Source organism: Neolamprologus brichardi, chromosome 12 (genome assembly GCF_056152115.1).
Source record: "Neolamprologus brichardi isolate AB-2024 chromosome 12, ASM5615211v1, whole genome shotgun sequence".
NCBI lineage: Eukaryota > Metazoa > Chordata > Actinopteri > Cichliformes > Cichlidae > Neolamprologus > Neolamprologus brichardi.
The window spans coordinates 38,410,001-38,427,500 of record NC_142115.1 but is presented as its reverse complement, the minus strand read 5'-3'; the positions used below and the strand labels follow the sequence as shown (position 1 = coordinate 38,427,500).

General features: G+C 49.6%; 3 protein-coding genes across 5 annotated transcripts in view; all 3 read left to right on the top strand.

The window, feature by feature from the left end:
• The first annotated feature begins 3,791 nt into the window (after positions 1 to 3,791).
• Positions 3,792 to 6,125, top strand: kazald3 (Kazal-type serine peptidase inhibitor domain 3). The gene is made up of 4 exons (XM_006808881.3): positions 3,792 to 4,433; positions 5,434 to 5,594; positions 5,667 to 5,814; positions 5,912 to 6,125. Exons 1-4 carry the CDS (start codon positions 3,980 to 3,982, stop codon positions 5,989 to 5,991), a joined length of 843 nt encoding a protein of 280 aa, XP_006808944.2. The 5' UTR covers positions 3,792 to 3,979; the 3' UTR covers positions 5,992 to 6,125.
• Positions 6,126 to 7,951: 1,826 nt separating this feature from the next.
• ciz1b (cdkn1a interacting zinc finger protein 1b) lies at positions 7,952 to 13,506 on the top strand. Of its 2 annotated transcripts, none has more exons than XM_087849586.1 (14): positions 7,952 to 8,017; positions 8,611 to 8,679; positions 8,864 to 8,951; positions 9,030 to 9,166; positions 9,254 to 9,312; positions 9,387 to 9,448; positions 9,543 to 9,683; positions 11,298 to 11,392; positions 11,472 to 11,565; positions 11,726 to 11,830; positions 12,078 to 12,230; positions 12,301 to 12,358; positions 12,518 to 12,639; positions 13,197 to 13,506. In XM_087849586.1, the coding sequence occupies exons 2-14, from the start codon at positions 8,651 to 8,653 to the stop codon at positions 13,260 to 13,262; spliced, it is 1,209 nt and encodes a 402-aa protein (XP_087705712.1). In that variant the 5' UTR covers positions 7,952 to 8,017; positions 8,611 to 8,650; the 3' UTR covers positions 13,263 to 13,506. The 2 variants fall into 2 exon arrangements, with proteins under 2 accessions (XP_087705712.1, XP_087705711.1); XM_087849585.1 differs by having other exon boundaries at positions 11,469 to 11,565.
• Positions 13,507 to 14,025: 519 nt separating this feature from the next.
• surf4l (surfeit 4, like) overlaps positions 14,026 to 17,500 on the top strand; it is a 10,644-nt gene continuing 7,169 nt past the window's right edge. For both annotated transcript variants that reach the window (XR_015719879.1, XM_087849584.1), the window contains exon 1: positions 14,026 to 14,233. Coding sequence is in view for 1 of the 2 variants with exons in the window: in XM_087849584.1 (XP_087705710.1) it covers positions 14,186 to 14,233 (48 nt within the window). In the remaining variant the exon portion in view is untranslated. The remainder of the gene's footprint in view (positions 14,234 to 17,500) is intronic.

Below are 17,500 nucleotides of genomic sequence, written 5' to 3'. Positions count from 1 at the left end.
CCACAGTGAGATGATTTTAGTCTCATGAACAACATTAGCTAATTATTATTTACTAGCTAATCTTAAATAACTGTTCAGTACAGAAATGAAGCCCTTGAATCATGTTTTACAGTCCTGTGGTTTCAGCCTCAGATACTCAACTAATCAAAGTGATGTCATGACAAAAATGATTGACCAACAAAACATTTTTCTCCTTCATTTCTGTCACACAAAGCTGTATGTAACGTTTCTCGCGGTTAGTATCATGGTTGCTAGGCAACCTGAACAGCGTGACGAAGGCTAGACCGTCCCATTTCACAAGCCTCTCACTTCCGCACTTCTCGTACTTATAGTACGCACCGTACGCGTAGTGTGCGTACTTCAAGCGTGCGGACCCTGAATTGGGACACAGCCACAGTGCGAGAGTAAAAACAGCCTGCAGACACGTCACTTTAAACCCTCCATTACGGTTCTATTCCTGTCTGCCAGCAGGGCGCCGCGCCCAAAACCTGCATCACCGCGGCTGCTTTATTTCCTGAGTCGCTTTGGTGCTGCTGAGGAGACAAACCAACACGTTTACTCAGGAGCTGCTGCTGAATGAGACCTGAATCACCCCCACTGCGACCTCTGAGGCCCCAGCAGGTCCCGGGTTCTCCTGAACCTCCTGGAGGACCCTGGGAACCTCCACTCTGTAAAGCCCAGCTTCAGCCTCAGGATGAGTTTAACAGCTGCCTTTGCTTTTGCTGTTTGTGGGGGAAGCCGGCAGGCTGCTCAGCTGCTCAGAGACTGTCAGGTCAGACACTGACACAGGACGTCAGAGGACTGGACTTTCAGAATAAAAGTTGTAACGTGTTTATTCTTGCAGACTGAACCTTACCTGCTCTGAGGAAGTGCAGGTCAGGTATGAAGTTTTCATTTTGTTGTCATTTCATTTTGGAGATTTTTCAGTTACACATGCATTCAAATTTTTTCCACATGATCAGACCAAAGGCAGCTTTTTACCTGCACAGAAACCTCAGGTTTGTGAAGCTCAACATCTCAGGTGAATCCAAAGGTGACCCTTTCTGTACAGGAGCCTCCTCAGTGTCCTCACGGCAGCCATGTTATTGGTCACATGATGTCAGTAAAGATGCTCCAGAAGCATAAACACGGTCCAGAGGTCCAGCTTAGGTGAAGCTAGCAGCTACAGCCACCTGTGTCACCATCCACCTGTCAGTCAAAGAGGCCACGCCCCCTAATAATACAAGCTTTAAAATGATCTCAGAGACCCAACAGTTTGTGTATCCGGCTGTAAACATGTTTATTTCTGCTGAAAAGTTTTAACATGGAACTCACTCACTGCTGCCTCTGCTGGACGTCAGAGGAACTGCAGGGTGGTGATGAGTGGGTGGAGCCTCAGATCCCTGCTCTGAGCTCAGAGTGCTGGATTTTAGTTTAACACTAGAATCACTAACTGTGTTTATTTTCTGGTGCAAGTCCTTACTACGAGATTTACTAACCCTGTGCAAATTTGCGTAAATTCCCTGAACCTAACACCTCCTACCACCCCGCTGAGATTTGCAGTCCTTCAGCTAAATTGTTCTCCTGCTTTTGTTGTGTAAACACACCCTCCCCCAACCAGGAGAGATTCAGGCTGCGTCCACACTAATGCGTTTCTGTTTGAAAACGCATCGTTTTCTCTCCGTCTTGGCCTCCCGTCCACACTGAGACGGCGTTTTCCCCAAGGAAACATGCAGCGTTTTGAAAACGCATACATTTCAAAACGGAGCTGCCCCGTCGCAGTGTGGACACTCGAAAACGCAGACTTTCTAAAACAATGACACATTTTAGTCATGTGATGCAGTCATGTGACCAATTAAACAAAGATAGCGGAGGGCGTTACACAGCGGTCGACAGCTCCTGATAGCTTTTCTTCAAATTCTCTAATTCTCACTCGCTTTCACGCATGCGCAGCACTGGAAGCGTTTTTGGCCGTTTCAATGTGGACGCACAACTCTGTGAAAACAACTGAAAACACTAGTGTGGACGCGGAGCGTTTTCAGACAAAAACGCCGTTTTCAAATCTCTCCGGGCCGGTGTGGACGTAGCCAAAGACAGATTTGCAGCGTTTGTGTATGTCTGTGTGTGTGTGTGTGTGTGTGTGTCTGTGTGTGTGTGTGTGTGTGTGTGTGTGTGTGTGTGTGTGTGTGTGTGCAACATTTGCATTTGTTTACTCAGAGTAGCTCAGATCCCTGCATTCGGCACAGGCGAATTTCTGACATGTTGCACAAACCTGTTGCAGCTGTCTTGGCCAGGCCGAGCTCCACTGAAGTGGAGAGTTCCTCTCGCTGTGCAGTGTCTGTTCCAAGTTGAGGAACTTCATGTCGGACTTTATGCACCGTGCGCAGTAACGTTGTTTTGCAGCAGTCTGTGCCACAGTGAAGTAAAGAAATTGTCCGCTGTGACGTTTCTCCCATCATCCAAAAACGGCTCCATCAGTTTCATGACCACGTTCTCTGCCAGCCTCTCTCCCTTCTGACGACTGGGGTCTTTTCCCAAATAAGGAGATGCACTGCAGACATATTTGGTGTCCAAGTCCGTGGCCATCCAGAACTTGATCCCAAATTTGTCTGGCTTGGTTGTGATATACTGTGTGAATGGACAACAAACCTTGGTAGGGAACAGCTGTTCATCTATGGTCACGTGTTCTCCTGGAGTGAAACTCGTAGCACAGTTCTCGTTGAAGCGTGTCCAGATGTCGGAGTTTGCCGCAAATTTGTCTGTTTTCACCCGTTCTGCCCGCGTGTCCCTGTCATCAAATCGAAGGTGCATAATTGAAATGAATCTATCTCGGGGCACTGTCTCTTTGATTACTGGCACCAGAAATCCTTCTGACCAGCAATCCACAATGGCACCAACAGGACACATGATTGCTCTTACAAACAGGATTGAAATGAATGATCAGTTCATGAACTGACAAACTCCGGCTCTGTTCTGCGGGCTTGATGTACCGTGCACTCTCTGATGGTCTGCAGCATTCCCACGTCTAACAGGCAAAGGAAGCTTTGGAGCACACTTGTAATCTTACGCTGTCAGAAGAAAAACAAATAGAGAATGGTAAATTTACATGAACCTCACTCTAAACGGGTTTATATAAATATCATATCTACTATGACAAACATTAGCAGACTCAGTGGGTCCAGCTTGTGCAGTGAAGCACGAGCGATTTGCTCCTGCGCTGGGCGTTCCTCCTCCCCCCACAGTTCAGCAAAACAACTGAATTGATTTTTGTTGTTGCTATTTTTACACGAACAGAGGAGAGAACATGCAAAGCTGACGAGATCACACGTCACTCATGTCAGTGTATTAGCAACTCTGCATTCAGTTTTCACACATTTTTATAAATAAAACAAACTTGTGTTTCCATATATTGTGAATGTGTGTCGTTCATATTTGCAGGTCAGTCAATGTGCAGGCGTTTCTGAAGGGTGTAACACAGAGGGCCTGCCTTGGATCTGAGCTACTCTGAGTGAACAAATGCAAATGTGCAGTGGGTGGTTTGCTCAACAAAAGCAGGAGAAACAAGCTGACGACCTGTGAAAGTCTCAGCAGGGTGATGAACACCTCGGGACTTGCACCAGAAAATAAAAAAGTCAGTAATTCTAGTGTTGGGTTCAGGGAATTTACACAAATTTGCGCAGGTTAGTAAATCTAGTGTTAAATCGATTTTTCTTGGTGCCAAATCCCAAATTTAGTGGCCTGAATATGAAGAGTGAGCTGCTGTTCTCTCTGTAACGACGTTTTACTTTGAAAGGTCAAACCGGAACCTGTGTCTGTTGTTTGTGTCCACTGTGACACACGTGACAGCGGCACAGTGAAGCAGCGCGAGCAGCTCAGCTGTTCAAACCTGCCGCAGACAGAGAGCCCGTCAGCAGCTCGGACTGTACCGGAGACTCTACCGGAGGCTGTCGGTGTCTGACGCGGGGGATGCCGGTGTGAGCCCGGGCAGGCGGGCGGATCTATGGCTCTGTTGTGTCTCTGTTCCCGGTCAGAGTCCCGGTACCGGCGGATAAACATGCGGACTCTGGTGCTGCTCTGTCTCTGGCTGAGCCTCCGCCCGTGCGGAGCGCCGCCGGGGCTCTGCGAGCCGTGCCAGCCGGACCGGTGCTCGCTGCCCGGCGGCTGCCGGGCCGGGCTGGTGCCGGACTCCTGCAGCTGCTGCCTGGAGTGCGGGAACCTGGAGGGCCAGCCCTGCGACCCCGGGAACCGGAGCGTGTTCTACGGGCTGTGTGGGAGCGGACTGCGGTGTCAGGCGGGAGGAGGAGGAGAGGATGAAGAGGAGGAGTGCGTGTGCGAGGAGCAGGAGCCGGTGTGCGGCTCTGACGGGAGAACATACATGAACATGTGTCAGCTGAGGGAGGCCGTCTTCTCCACACCCGAGCTCCACACCGCGGGGAGGGGCCCCTGCAGGACAGGTAGGAACACCTGAGCAGGACAGGTGGGAGCGCGGGGCAGGAACCTGCTGTCCCCCTGCTCACCTCAGTCATGTTTTTAAAGGTAAATATGTTGGGAGAGTCACGTGTGATGATTCCTTTACTTTACCTGCAGGTAAATTTGCTTTATAGAGAAACGACATCGTTTGGCTTCCTTTCACAAACGCACACAAACCGGACACACACACAAACCGGACACACACACAAACCGGACACACACACAAACCGGACACACACACAAACCGGACACACACACACGGAGCCTTTATTAAGAAGTGATCAAGTCTCCTGTACCTGTTTAGAGTCCAGGGAGGTGAACATGGCTGTGACTCACCTGTCAGACCAACAGTGAGTTTGCTCTGTGACGGAGGTGTGACCGAACCACACAAAGGTCAAATAGTTGGGTCAGTGTGGGAACGAGCAGGTTTCTGAGGCAGGAGATGCGCTGTGACCCTTTCTGCAGACGGATTCCTCATCGCAGTTTTCATTGATCGTGGTCCTAAAATATTTATACGATTGCTCTATTGATGATGATAGTTCCTCAGTTCCCCCGTCTCTGTGGTTTAGCCCTCGGAGTAAAGAGGCGGAGCCCAGGCCGAGCTGGTTTAGCGCCATTTTATCTGCATTAGAGTTCAGAGGTCAGGCGTGCACGGCTGCAGTTAAAAATGGAAACGAAGAGCAGACGTCAGATATCGAGCAAAGGGGCGAACACGTTTCATCCAGGAAACGGTCGCCTCACACTGAGCGCCTACGGGACCCCAGAGGGCCCAAAAACGAGCGCACACACCTGAAATCAGCACAGAGTAAAACTGCAGGTCAGAGGTCATCAGTCAGCTGATCGCTCCTCACATTTAATGACTCACACACACGCACGCACACGCACAGACACGCACACACGCACAGACACGCACACACGCACGCACACACGCACGCACACTCGCACGCACACACACACACACACTAACCTCTCTCACCTGTGCAGTGCCGGTCATCAAGGTGCCTCCTCGCAGTCAGGTGAACGGGTCGGGCAGCAGTCTCATCTTTCTCTGTGAAGTGTTTGCGTTTCCGATGGCGATGGTCGAGTGGACGAAGGAGGGACGAGACGTCGTCCTGCCCGGAGACGACCCGCACATCTCCGTCCAGGTACACGTGCGCCTGATAGGCCCCGCCCCTCCGGGACAGATTTCAGTACCTGTCTGATTGTCTCTCTCGCAGTCTCGAGGCGGTCCTCTGAAGTTCGAGCTCTCCAGCTGGCTGCAGATTGAGGGGGCGGAGACGGGGGACTCTGGGACCTATCGCTGCACAGCTCGTAACGACCTGGGGGCGGCCTCGGCCTCGGCTGTACTGGGAGTGCTGGGAGCAGGTGAGACAGGCGTTTGAAATGGGAGAAACAGAAACTGAAAGACTCGGGTCTGTCTCACTGACGTGTCTCTGTCTCCACCTGTCTGTGGCGCCGTCAGAGGAGCTGGCGTCCTACCTGGCTCACAGTGACAGGAAGCAGCCGATGGACATCGCAGACTATGACCAGGACATCTACTGAGCGTCATGATGTCACCTCCTCTGTACAGGCGTCTCTCATTTTTTCTTCTTCTCTGTGTATGCGAACATTACTCTGACATCACACGGGGCAGTGACGTGGACACTTGGCGTGCTGGGCGTCCAAGCCTGCGTCTCCTGTCAGATCTGTTGTGTGAAACTTTTTTTAAAATTATGAATAAAGGTTTACAAACTGACCTCTGGCCTCTAACAGACATGTTCACTCATAGCACTGAGGTTGTAGACAGTTTTTCCTCCTGCATGTCTGGGCAAGCAGGGCGGGCAGTGCTTGCCCAGTTAACTCTAAAAAGGGGCGTTTCAGTTTGGGCTAGTACCATTTTGGGTTCTTGCAACCTCAAATGAATTTATTTGGGCAAGAGAGGGAGTTATCAACTCCTGCTAGCTAGCTTGGTTAGAAGCTAGCTAGCAGGCTATTAGTTAGAAGGCATCTAACTAATTAATGCCGTAATCGGCCTTAAAATGCGGCCTTTAAGGCTGCAGACCCTGAATTGGGATACAGCCCATGTTTTCTACAGTCACTGGTGTGGACTGACTCACTACTGCCTCTGCTGGATGCTAGAGGAACTGCAGGCTTTGGTGCTTCACGTTTCAGTCCTGAAGGCTAACGGTGCTGAGGAGCCTGAACGTGGAGGCTTCAGAGCAGCTGGAGCTGACCTGGCTTTGCTTCTGGCTGATAGTTTCACCACATGTTGCTTCAGTTTCCTGTGAATGTCAGACGGATGCATGGAGAGGATTTCATTCCAGCTGCTGTCTCAGAGGAGCTCCGGCTTCCAAGAATCTAAATCTGGTTCAGTCCGGCCTGTTTCAGGAGGTCCTGCAGCCCAAAACATCACGCTTAAAGCTCAGTACTTTGTTTTTGAAACGTGGTTTTAGTGTCAGGGTTACAGTTAGGTTATGGTTCGAGTAAGCAGCACTGAAGGCATTATGTCGGTTAGATGTCCCCACTAAGATATGAAAACAACTGTGTGTGTGTGTGTGTGTGTGTGTGCTGCTATAAAGACATCAGCTGCTTTGCTTATTGGCATCATCACGTCACTCATATCAAAATAATGACGACCTCCAGGAGTCTTGCATTTGTCCAGGATCAGAACCTCAGCTGTTCATCCATCAGCGCTGGGATGATGACTGTGAGACGTTACAGCAGCTGAGCCCAGCGTGACACAGCAGAAAGATGAAATCTAACGTCTGCTGCTCTCTGTCAGAAACAGTCGGCAGTGATTACCGTTCACACTCACAGACGCTTTTATTCCGCCATAAATCTCTGAGAGATCATCTCAGGAAGTGCTTCCTGTCTGCGACACACTGCGGCTCGTCTCCAGGAAATTCCAGCAGATTTACCACAAGCTGTAAATAACTACCAGACTTCCAGACCAGCCAATCAGAGGCCACGAAACACAGCTGAAGAAAGAACACTCTACTTCATTTATTGTTCTACTCACTGCTACATGCAAATATACGCAGCCTAGGCACAGATTCTATTTTGTTTTATTTTAGGGGTGATGCACATCGATCACCAATGTAATCCAAAACTGTTGTAAAATAAAGTAAAATACACAAAAGTTATAAAAAAAAATCACTTTTTATTAATTAAATTTATTTTTATTATGCACAATATTTACAATACATTAAAAATTAAACAATAATTAAAAACACAAACTGCATTTTTGCTCTTTATGCAGTTTACTTACTTTTTCTTGCTGTTAGCCTAATTTATTGGATAAATCTGCAGCCCATCTGTTATTTCTGAAATGTTTTTGGTGACTGGGAAGAAACAGAAACACAGAAAAAAGACATCTGAGGAGATGCAAATTCTGAAAAGCCGACTGTAGCAGAAAACAGCACAAATATAAACGTGCACAGATGATTCCGTGTACCTCTGAACCCTGTAGTTCCTCAGCTGGCCGCATGTCTTCCTCCGCGCCGGCAGGGGGCGACAGAAGACACAAGTATCATCGTCAGTCTGTGTTTACTTGTAACTGAGCTAGCTTTAGCATCTGCTGAACATTAAGGTGAGCTAAACTAACCTGGAGTTCAATTTAAACGTGTAAACTCTGATTATTAAACCTAGTTCGTGTCTTCAAACAGGACGATAGAGGAAAAAGTTCAAAGTCAGACTGTGTTTGTTTGGAGACGTTAGTTTAGCTTGTTAGCCTTAGCCTAATAGCTAGTAGTGGGATGTCTCTGTTGAAAATGTGCTAATTTATTGTTTGTTTCGTTGCTGATTGAGTAAAGTTTCAGATAAGAAATTTATAAAGACATATTACGAGTTGCTAAAGGCCCGGTTTTAATTCGGCTTACACACTAAACAGCAGACCTGATTCTCCGCGGCTTTACGCTTCGAGGTTTGTAATGAGCTCCGTTACAGAAGTGAAGCCTGTAACGTTAAAGACTTGGAAATGACAAAAGTCTCCTCCCTCTGCTTGTCCTGCAACTGCGGTTTGATTTAGTGCCAGATTTCTGTTTAATGTGCTGATTTAAAGCTGGTTTGTTTATCGGCTGATTCCCAGAATTCATATTAAAATCATTCAGACACGTTATGAATCTGTAAGAAAACTGCTTTACATTCATATATGACGTCAGAGGAGAAACTTCATCTTTGCAGGTACAGCTGCTGAGAGGTCAGAGGTCAGCACGCCTTCATCATGGTCAAACAGCCACAGAGGACAGACAGGTGAGTTACCTGTGTCAGGTGTTGTTTCTCTGACTTGAACCTGACACACGTCAGGTCTTTCAGAGCAGGCGTGACGGTTCAGACGTCTGTCGTGGATTTGAATGTGTGATAAACTTATAGAAGGTGAAATGCATTGTGGGTGCTGCTGATAAACGCTGCTTCACATGTTGGTCTCCACCTGCAGGTGTTTTATACCCACTGCAGGAAGTGCATTGGCGAGGGTTCGATTCCCTATCTGTGCTGCTCAGAGGAGGCCGCCTCCAGCCCAGCAGGTACCCAAAACAGACTCCGCCTCCCCGTCCCCGCTGCAGCCCCAGCTCCTGCTGGTTTAACGCCTTGTGTTTGTCCAGGCGTCAGAAACAGGAAGTACCGAGAGCTGGCCACGCTGCAGCTCCACCGCCACAGAAGAAGAGAGGGGTGCTGATGGGCCGAGCCAGCCTGGAGGCGTGGAGGGAGGATCAGAAGAATCGGATTCAAAGCGAGCAAGGTTGGGAGGTCGTCTGCTACAAACGACGCCACTGTCTGACACCTGAGGAGCTCGACGAACTCGGTGTGTTTTTGATGTTTTTCACAGGATGGAGGACGACGTGGCTCCGCCCAGCAGAGTCCCCGGGTCATGTGCTCCGGCGGCAGGTGTGTCTCCGTGCCTCCTTCAGGCTGATTTTCAGTCCTGTGGATTGATAAAGCTTCCCTCTTTGTGTCACCAGATGTTCCTCCTCTCGGCCAGCAGGGGGCAGCAGAGCACAGCGAGGACAGCAGAGCGGCCGAGGTAAAGAACCACGCGACGCTCCGTCTGCAGTCGGAACCACAGAGTAACGGAGACGCACCTGACTGTCAGGTAACCTGCCGTAATGTGTTTGTAGCTGCAGGGCGTGGGGTCACTGAAGGTCACCATCCAGCAGAGCAGCGAGAGCCGAGAGTTCGGACAGACGGACAGGACGGCCGAGAGACAGACGGGCGGACTCCACTGTCACGTCTGTGACCTCACGTGTCGCTCTCTCCTGGTAAGAAACACTCGGCTCTTCTTCTTCTGCCTCCGTCAGTCTTACCTGCGTCAGGTGTCCTCAACACACTCAGGACCTCCACAGCAAGTCTTTGCTAACATCTGGAAACATCTGCTGTTGCCTCTGCCCAGTTAGCGCATGCACCTGCTTCCTGTTTTAAAGTCAGAGTCACTGACAGCAGCGAGCGGCTGTGAGCGCTCCGAGGCTCATCGAACGACTAGCAGCCGATTTAAAACAACGGATGACCCGACAAACATGGCCGACGCAGCAGCGTTATCTTCAAAGCCGCCACGAACTGCAGACAGAACGGGTGTTTTCTAAGGAACGCGCTCCTGCGACCCTATTGGTGGAAAAATGTACCATGTTGACCAATTAAAAATGATATAGCAACACGTGACATTAGGTCGTTTAGGAAGAGGGAGGAGTTTTTGGAGTACGGCGGCGAGAGAGAGAGAGCGAGATAAAAAGAGAGAGTTTTGAGATGTGAAAGATTAGTTTGGAGTACAGTCAGCGTGTGGTCAGCGTGTGGTTAGCGTGTGGTTAACGTGTGGTTAGCGTGTGGTTAGCGTGTGGTTAGCGTGTGGTCAGCGTGTGGTCAGCGTGTGGTCAGCGTGTGGTTAGCGTGTGGTTAGCGTGTGGTCAGCGTGTGGTCAGCGTGTGGTCAGCGTGTGGTTAACGTGTGGTTAGCGTGTGGTTAGCGTGTGGTTAGCGTGTGGTCAGCGTGTGGTCAGCGTGTGGTCAACGTGTGGTTAGCGTGTGGTCAGCGTGTGGTCAGCGTGTGGTCAACGTGTGGTCAGCGTGTGGTCAGCGTGTGGTCAACGTGTGGTCAACGTGTGGTTAGCGTGTGGTTAGCGTGTGGTCAGCGTGTGGTCAGCGTGTGGTTAGCGTGTGGTCAGCGTGTGGTCAGCGTGTGGTTAGCGTGTGGTTAGCGTGTGGTCAGCGTGTGGTCAACGTGTGGTCAACGTGTGGTCAACGTGTGGTCAGCGTGTGGTTAGCGTGTGGTTAGCGTGTGGTCAGCGTGTGGTCAGCGTGTGGTTAGCGTGTGGTCAGCGTGTGGTTAGCGTGTGGTTAGCGTGTGGTCAGCGTGTGGTTAGCGTGTGGTCAGCGTGTGGTCAGCGTGTGGTCAGCGTGTGGTCAGTGTGTAGTTTTGTTGTGTGTGAGAACACTGAGGCGGCTGCTGAGCGTCACAGTTCTGTAACGACTGTCTGCAGGTGAAACAGGAGCAGATGCAGCCGAGCTTTGTGTGATTTACGAACTGTAAATTCAGACACGCGAGGTGCTGAACAGACACCAAGCAAGGCAAAGGTACGTACAGTAGTGAAGAGGTCAGAGGTCAGAGCGTGGTTCGTGCCCCTCCCTCAGTGCTTTGATGATGAATAATGTGATGCTGCACGTCCTGGAACAGGTGAGCTCGGCTCTGCAGCTGTCGCTGTGAGTCCCGACCAATCAGGTGGCTTCATCCAGACACACCTGTAATAACCTGAGCTCTGTGACGAACAGCTGATCAGACACAACGTCACCAACCTCAGTCTGCACATCTGCACCAGCTGTGGAGGTCAGGTCATGTGACAGCAGGTGCACGGGTGTTTACAGGTGTGCTCTGTTTGTGTCCAGCTGTTTCAGGAGCACATGGCAGGAGCTGACCACGTGAAGAAGCTGCAGGAGATCACACACTGCATCCACCTCAACACACACACCCCGCAGGACAGGTGAACACACACACACAGATCAGGGGCTCTGATTTGTTGTTTAGTTTGAAAACCTTCAGGTGTGTCACTCTGCCAGCAGGGGGCGCCGCCGTGAGTCGCAGCGCTGGTGTGACACCTGTCAGACTCACTTCAGCGGTGATGTCATCATTCATCGGCGGACCAAACGACACAAGGTGAGACGTGATGATGACGTATCAGCGCAGACACGCCTCCTTACCAACAGATCAGGATAGAATAAAATAGAATAAAATAAAATAGAACTTTACTGTCAGTGTACTTACTGTGCAGATTAAAATGTGTGTGTCTGTGTGTGTGTCTGTGTGTGTGATCCAGATGTGTAAGCAGCTCTGCCGGCCCTTCTGTCCGGTGTGTGGACGTCACTTCCGGACTCCCAGGAAGTTTGTGGAGCACATGAAGTCATCGGAACACAAACAGCAGGTGAGTGAGGGCGTCGGCAGTCAGGTGACAGCAGGGAGCCAATGACTGTGGCTGTCAGGTGGTCAGTGTCGCAGACGTTGGTGGTGACGTGTATCCTGAGTCTGTGTTCACTAAAAACTTCAGTGAAACAAACCGAAGCGACGACTGTTCGCGTGACCGTCAACGGCGGGATCGACTCTGCGGGGCGCTGCTCAGCAGGATGTCCCGCCCCTCTGTGGGACAGCTGATGTTTCCCGTTTCCTCCCAGGTGCTCCTGGAGGAGGCTCAGGAGGAGGAGCTCATCACCGTGGATGCTGTCGGCTGCTTCGAGGAGGAGGGGGAGGAGGAGGAGGAGGGGGCGGTGGTGGAGGAAGAAGTGGATGTAGCTGACGAGGAAGAGGATGCAGCAACAAAGGAAGAGGTAAAATCAGGACGTCCTGTGGCGTCGAGTGAAATCACGATTCAGGAGTGACGACTTTAAACTGTTTCAGGTGGCTGAGGAAGAGGAGGACAAGCGGCGAGCAGAGTACGACCCCAGCACGGCGTGCGGTACGTCCCGGAGGTCGTAACCAGCTGATGGAGCTTTGTCGCCCCCTGGTGGACGATCTGTAGAGAGAAAATCCAGAAGGCGTAGATCAGAGTGTGGATTTTGTCTCGTCGTGTCCCTGCGACAAACAGGAAGTGACGCTTTACTCTCTGTCCCCACAGGAAGCAGTTTTGTGGTTCCTGTTTGTGGCTTCATGTGTCGACTCTGCAAAAAGTTTTTCTACAGTGAAGCTGCAGCTCGACACACACACTGCAGGACACGCACACACTACCTCCACTTGCAGGTACATATCTGCTTCATATTTAATGACTGACTTCATGTAACAGGTGTGTCAGCGAAGCGTGCTCACCTGTGGACAGTCACAGGTGAGCTGATGTCCCTGCAGCACAGACGCACCTGTGCAGCAGGTACAGCCCAGAGTGAAAGCTCAGAGCTCGATCTGAAGACCACACAGGAGGAGGGAACCTGACAGGTGACCTCACCTGTACCTGCAGGTTTCACTCTAATACTGACACACACACACACACAACCCTGTTCAGCTATGTTAGTGAGGACCTTCATTGACATAATGCTTCCTAGCCCCATAATAAAAATGAGCCTGACCCTAACCTAACTGTAACCCTGACACTGAAACCACACTTTGAGCCTCAAAAATGCTTCAAATTTGTGAGGACCAGGTTGTGTGTGTGTGTGTGTGTGTGTGTCCTCACAAGTGACTGTTGGTCCTCACAAGTATAGTAGAATGCAGATTTCGGTCCTCACAAAAATAGCTAGACAGGAAGACACACACACACACACACACACACAGGTAACCCGGCTGCCTGTTGTTTGTTGTTTTAGAGACACCGTGCTCAGAGGAGGCGGCGGCGAGGACAGAGAAACAAGGACCGATCTGCTCCACCCTGACCGCCTCACCGTGTCCCACAATGCATTGCTGCATCCAGGTGAAGCTCTAATCACCTTTCTTTGGTTTGACTGGAGGCTGCTGCAGGAGCTGCAGGAGGACTGCTGTCGATGTGTGTTCTGTTTGCAGTGGGAGAAACGTTTCACAGGTGCAGGTTCCCACCTGAGCGGGACACCTGCACAATGACTGACAGCGGTCAGTTTCATCATCGTTGATATGCAAATATTAATAAATCATGTTTTCATAACCGGCTTTGTTTCTCTTGGTGTGTGATGTCATAAAACAGTTATTAACACTTTATTACCGTTATGAGAGAATGAAACGATCACACTTATTCATCCTGCAGTTATCAGTGTTTATGTCGCCCCCTGGTGGCTCAGCCGTGCATCGTGTTCATTGTGTTTCTACATCCCCACAGCCCACGTGAAAGAACAAGAACCACAGACGTGGTGTTCGGGTCACATCTGAGCTGGGTTAGACTTTCATGTTCCGATGTTCTGGGAAACCATCCTACCCGTTGTTTCTACGCATGCGCACAACACGAAATTCAGTGGCGAACCGCCCTACCTTTGTGAATGTGACCTACAAGCCTACTTTACCGGGTGAAATGAAGTGGCAAACCGTCCTGGTTTCATGAATATGAGCTACAAGCATACTCTGATGGCAAACCGTCATACCTACTTACATCTGTGCTGACAGCACAAATGTGCATCAACTACTTAGGTAGGACGTCTTGTCAGGACACCGGTCCACGTGGCATGCTGTACCCAGCCCGGCCGCAGGGGGCGCCCTACCTGCTCAGCGCGGAGGATTGTGGGTCGGAGGAGGCAGCAGCGGGGCATCTTCATCATCACTGCGGAGCGGACCGGGACGTGAGCTGGCAGCTGCTTTTCCGCACTGAAGTGCCTTACTGTCGGAGCCAGAGATGGGACACGGAGACCTCATGAGCCAGGCGGAGGATGTGGCGGACCAGGTAAGCTCCCGTACCCGGGAAACGCGCACCCGGAGCGGCCGCACGCTGAGCTGGGACTCGGTCCGGTTCTCTCAAACATCTGGTTGTTGAAAGCTCGGTGATTGCTGCTGCAAAACAAGTTTAGTCGGCTCGAAAAGCAGAGGGCAGCTGCTCTCCGGAACAGCTGTGTTGCTTTAAAATGAACTTTCATGAAGTTTGAAGCAAAGCAGCGATTTCGTCATCGGGAGGGTGGGACAGGAAAGACCGTGGTGCAGATTCATTCTCACTAAAACACCAAAAATGCGATCTTTATTGAGTTGTTCTGTTGGCCGAAATGAAGAACGAGTTCACACGATGGAGGATCGTGTTCAGATGTTTTCTACAAACCACCGGTGTCTGTGGAGACTCGAGGAAAGTTTAAACGTGACAGATTTTAAATGGAGTCTGGTGAAACCTTCGCAGCTTGTAGGAAAACGGAAATAATGATGGGTGACTTTCCTCTGAGATGATGTTAGACCTCAGGAGAGCTCTGATTGCTCCAGGGCTGGTTACACATCAACATTTAAATATTTTATAAAAATGTACGTGTGAGAGTAAAATAAGAATGAATTCGTGTTCAGGTGGTTCAGCTGGTCTCACACACGAGGCCGGGGTGGGATAGTTTCTTCTCACAGCCGTGAATCACTGCTGACGAACCGGGAACGGTTCAATGAAAACACCTGTTAGCGGAGTCTGGTTCGATCAATGCGCAGTCGCTGACCGGAAGTTCTGAAAGTAACCCTCCGCCACGGAGCGACACAGAAAGCAGCAGCAGCAGGTAGCTCACGTCCTCCACGGAGCCGTGAAACACACACGGTGACGATCATCTTCTTCTTGGTTCATCCAAACAACCCTCCCGTGTTAGAGTCAAGTTAAAGTCTTTTAAAAGTAATAATAAATATGTGGGCGTGTCTACCTGAGGCTGTGGCTCGTTCTTCAGACACATGAATCAGCTGATGTGTTTTTAAACATTGTGCTGATTTTTAGCTTCAGTCTGTTAGTGCAGTGACGTCACAGCATGATGTCACTAAAATGCTCCAGAAGGCTCCAACAGCACAAACACGATGGTCCAGTTCAGCTGCAGCCACCTGCGTCACCATCCAGCTGTCAATCAAAGAGGCCACGCCCCTAATTATTATGAATGGGTAAATTGCCAGGTGGCAGCACAGTGGCGCTGGGGTGTCTTCCTCCCACAGTGGGTTAGGTTATTTGGTGACCGGTGACCTGTCCAGGTGTTCCCGCCTCTCTGTGGCAGCTGAGAGGCTGCAGACGCCGTGATGAGGATAAGAAGACGATCCACATGCTGTGTCTGAATTCAGGGGAAGGGTGCTCATAAGGACACTACCTACCTGTGTCACAAGGTAGTGTCCTTAGACCAGGGGTCCTTATACTGCGGCTCCGCGTGGTTTGGGAAAATAAATTAGTATTTAGCTGAAGTGTATTTTATTTATGTTAGTTCTTTTTAACTTGTAGTTCTAAATTGTTACATTATTGTGATTTTGAAATATAAAAATAAAATTATATTATATTATTTTTTCATCGCTCAAAATAAGCGTCACACTCGCGGAAGCCGGTGTACCCGCCGAAACGCCGTGCATTTATCGAGACTTTCAACCCCAGGTAGGCCAGTTATAGATCTTCGGATCCACATTATGTCAGCAGCTCCACCGTGAACTATGTTAAAGACAAACACCGCTCACGCCTCACAGACGACAGCTTACAGTCCTGCGTAAACTGACTTCGTACAGCCCCGATCTGCAGACGCTGTGCGCAGAGGTTCAGGAGCAGAAGTCTGTTGTAAACACATCACGGCAGACCTGATGATGTTTGCATGAACACGCTTTTCAGCATCTCTTTATTGACCACTTTTCACACACGGTTGCTGTACGCACACAGCCGGCTGTAGCTTTTCACCTCACAGCCCGACACACACCAACAACAGCACAGATAGCGCAGACGTAAAGGCAGCGAGGCGTGATTGCGGGTGTGGCTCAGGTGCGTCCGCCTCCCCTGCAGCAGCGCTGCAGACCACGCCCTGCCGCACGCATTAACCTGGTAAAATACATATTTAGGCAGAATTTTGCAAATATCTATTTTTAATTTTTCAGCAGCATAGTGCTTTTTTATTTTTTAAAAGTCAGGTCAAGGCTCCAACAGCCCAAAGGAGATATAAGGGTGGCTGACAACAGTTTTTGTTTGCTGGATCATTTTAGTTCAGCTGGGTGTCTTTCCTTTTGTTATGTTTCTTTAAGAGTTCAAAATGTGTTAATTACATAAATAAAATGTAATTTTCTCTGCAGCACTTCATGGATTTCATAAGCAACACACCTTAGTTGTTCACACAAAGCATAAAGGTAAAAAACAATATATACAGTGTTATCTTCATTTTAGATGTCAAAAAGTATTTGCGGCTCCCAGAGTTTTCTTTTGCGTGGAAACCGAGTCCAAATGGCTCTTTGGGTGTAAAAGGTTGCTGACCCCTGCCTTAGACGGACGGGTAGTCAGGAAGTGAGCGGCTGTGCACAGCCTCCAACTCCGCCCTAACTTGCGTGTGTTTCAGAGACAATCATATCCAGGTAAAATAATGTCCTTTAATCTACACACATTTAGGAATCACTCAGCTGATCACACGGTGATTGAATTATTGCCGGCGTTGTGCCAAAAAAGTGTCGCCTGCCAAAACTGATTTCCAATGTTTCCGTGTGTAATATGTTTAATATCTGTATGTATGCTGGTAAATAGACTTCAGTGAACATGGTTTCACGTGTTATAGACCAACAAGTTATTCATAGCAGGTTAAATACGAGCAATCAGTTCAGGGAAAAAACAGGAAATCAGTTTTTGGCACATCGGTCGTTCTCACACATGTTCTGTATCATATATCATATATAAACGAAATATCTTTGAAACATATAGAACCTAATCTTTTGTTTTTTACACAGCACTTTATCAAACTGTTGTCTGCTACAGTTACAAGTATTATACTGATAATAAAGCCTCCACCATCTCCTGCCTGCATATTTCTGAAAACATCTCAGTGGCAGCCACGAGTGAGCGCTGCAGACCTGAGGATGGACGATGCCGTGGACAGTGGGAGCATCCTCAGCCTCTCTTTGCTGCCTCGTGTCCTCTCTGATCAGGTCGAGCAGCTCATCATCTTCTCCTCTTCCTCCCTGTTGTAGGTGGCTGAGCCGCTTCGTCATCGCTGTCGTGTTGGTCACCCACTGCTGCGCTCGGCCCTGGAGTGTC

Bases quoted from the DNA above. Each gene is read 5' to 3' on its own strand.
- ciz1b (XM_087849585.1), top strand. From the start codon at position 8,651: ATGGTCAAACAGCCACAGAGGACAGACAG. The intron at 9,313-9,386 runs GTGTGTCTCCGT...TTGTGTCACCAG, and splicing joins GTCATGTGCTCCGGCGGCAG to ATGTTCCTCCTCTCGGCCAG. The intron at 9,684-11,297 runs GTAAGAAACACT...GTTTGTGTCCAG, and splicing joins TCACGTGTCGCTCTCTCCTG to CTGTTTCAGGAGCACATGGC.
- kazald3 (XM_006808881.3), top strand. From the start codon at position 3,980: ATGGCTCTGTTGTGTCTCTGTTCCCGGTCAGAGTCCCGGTACCGGCGG. The intron at 4,434-5,433 runs GTAGGAACACCT...TCACCTGTGCAG, and splicing joins GAGGGGCCCCTGCAGGACAG to TGCCGGTCATCAAGGTGCCT. The intron at 5,815-5,911 runs GTGAGACAGGCG...TGGCGCCGTCAG, and splicing joins ACTGGGAGTGCTGGGAGCAG to AGGAGCTGGCGTCCTACCTG.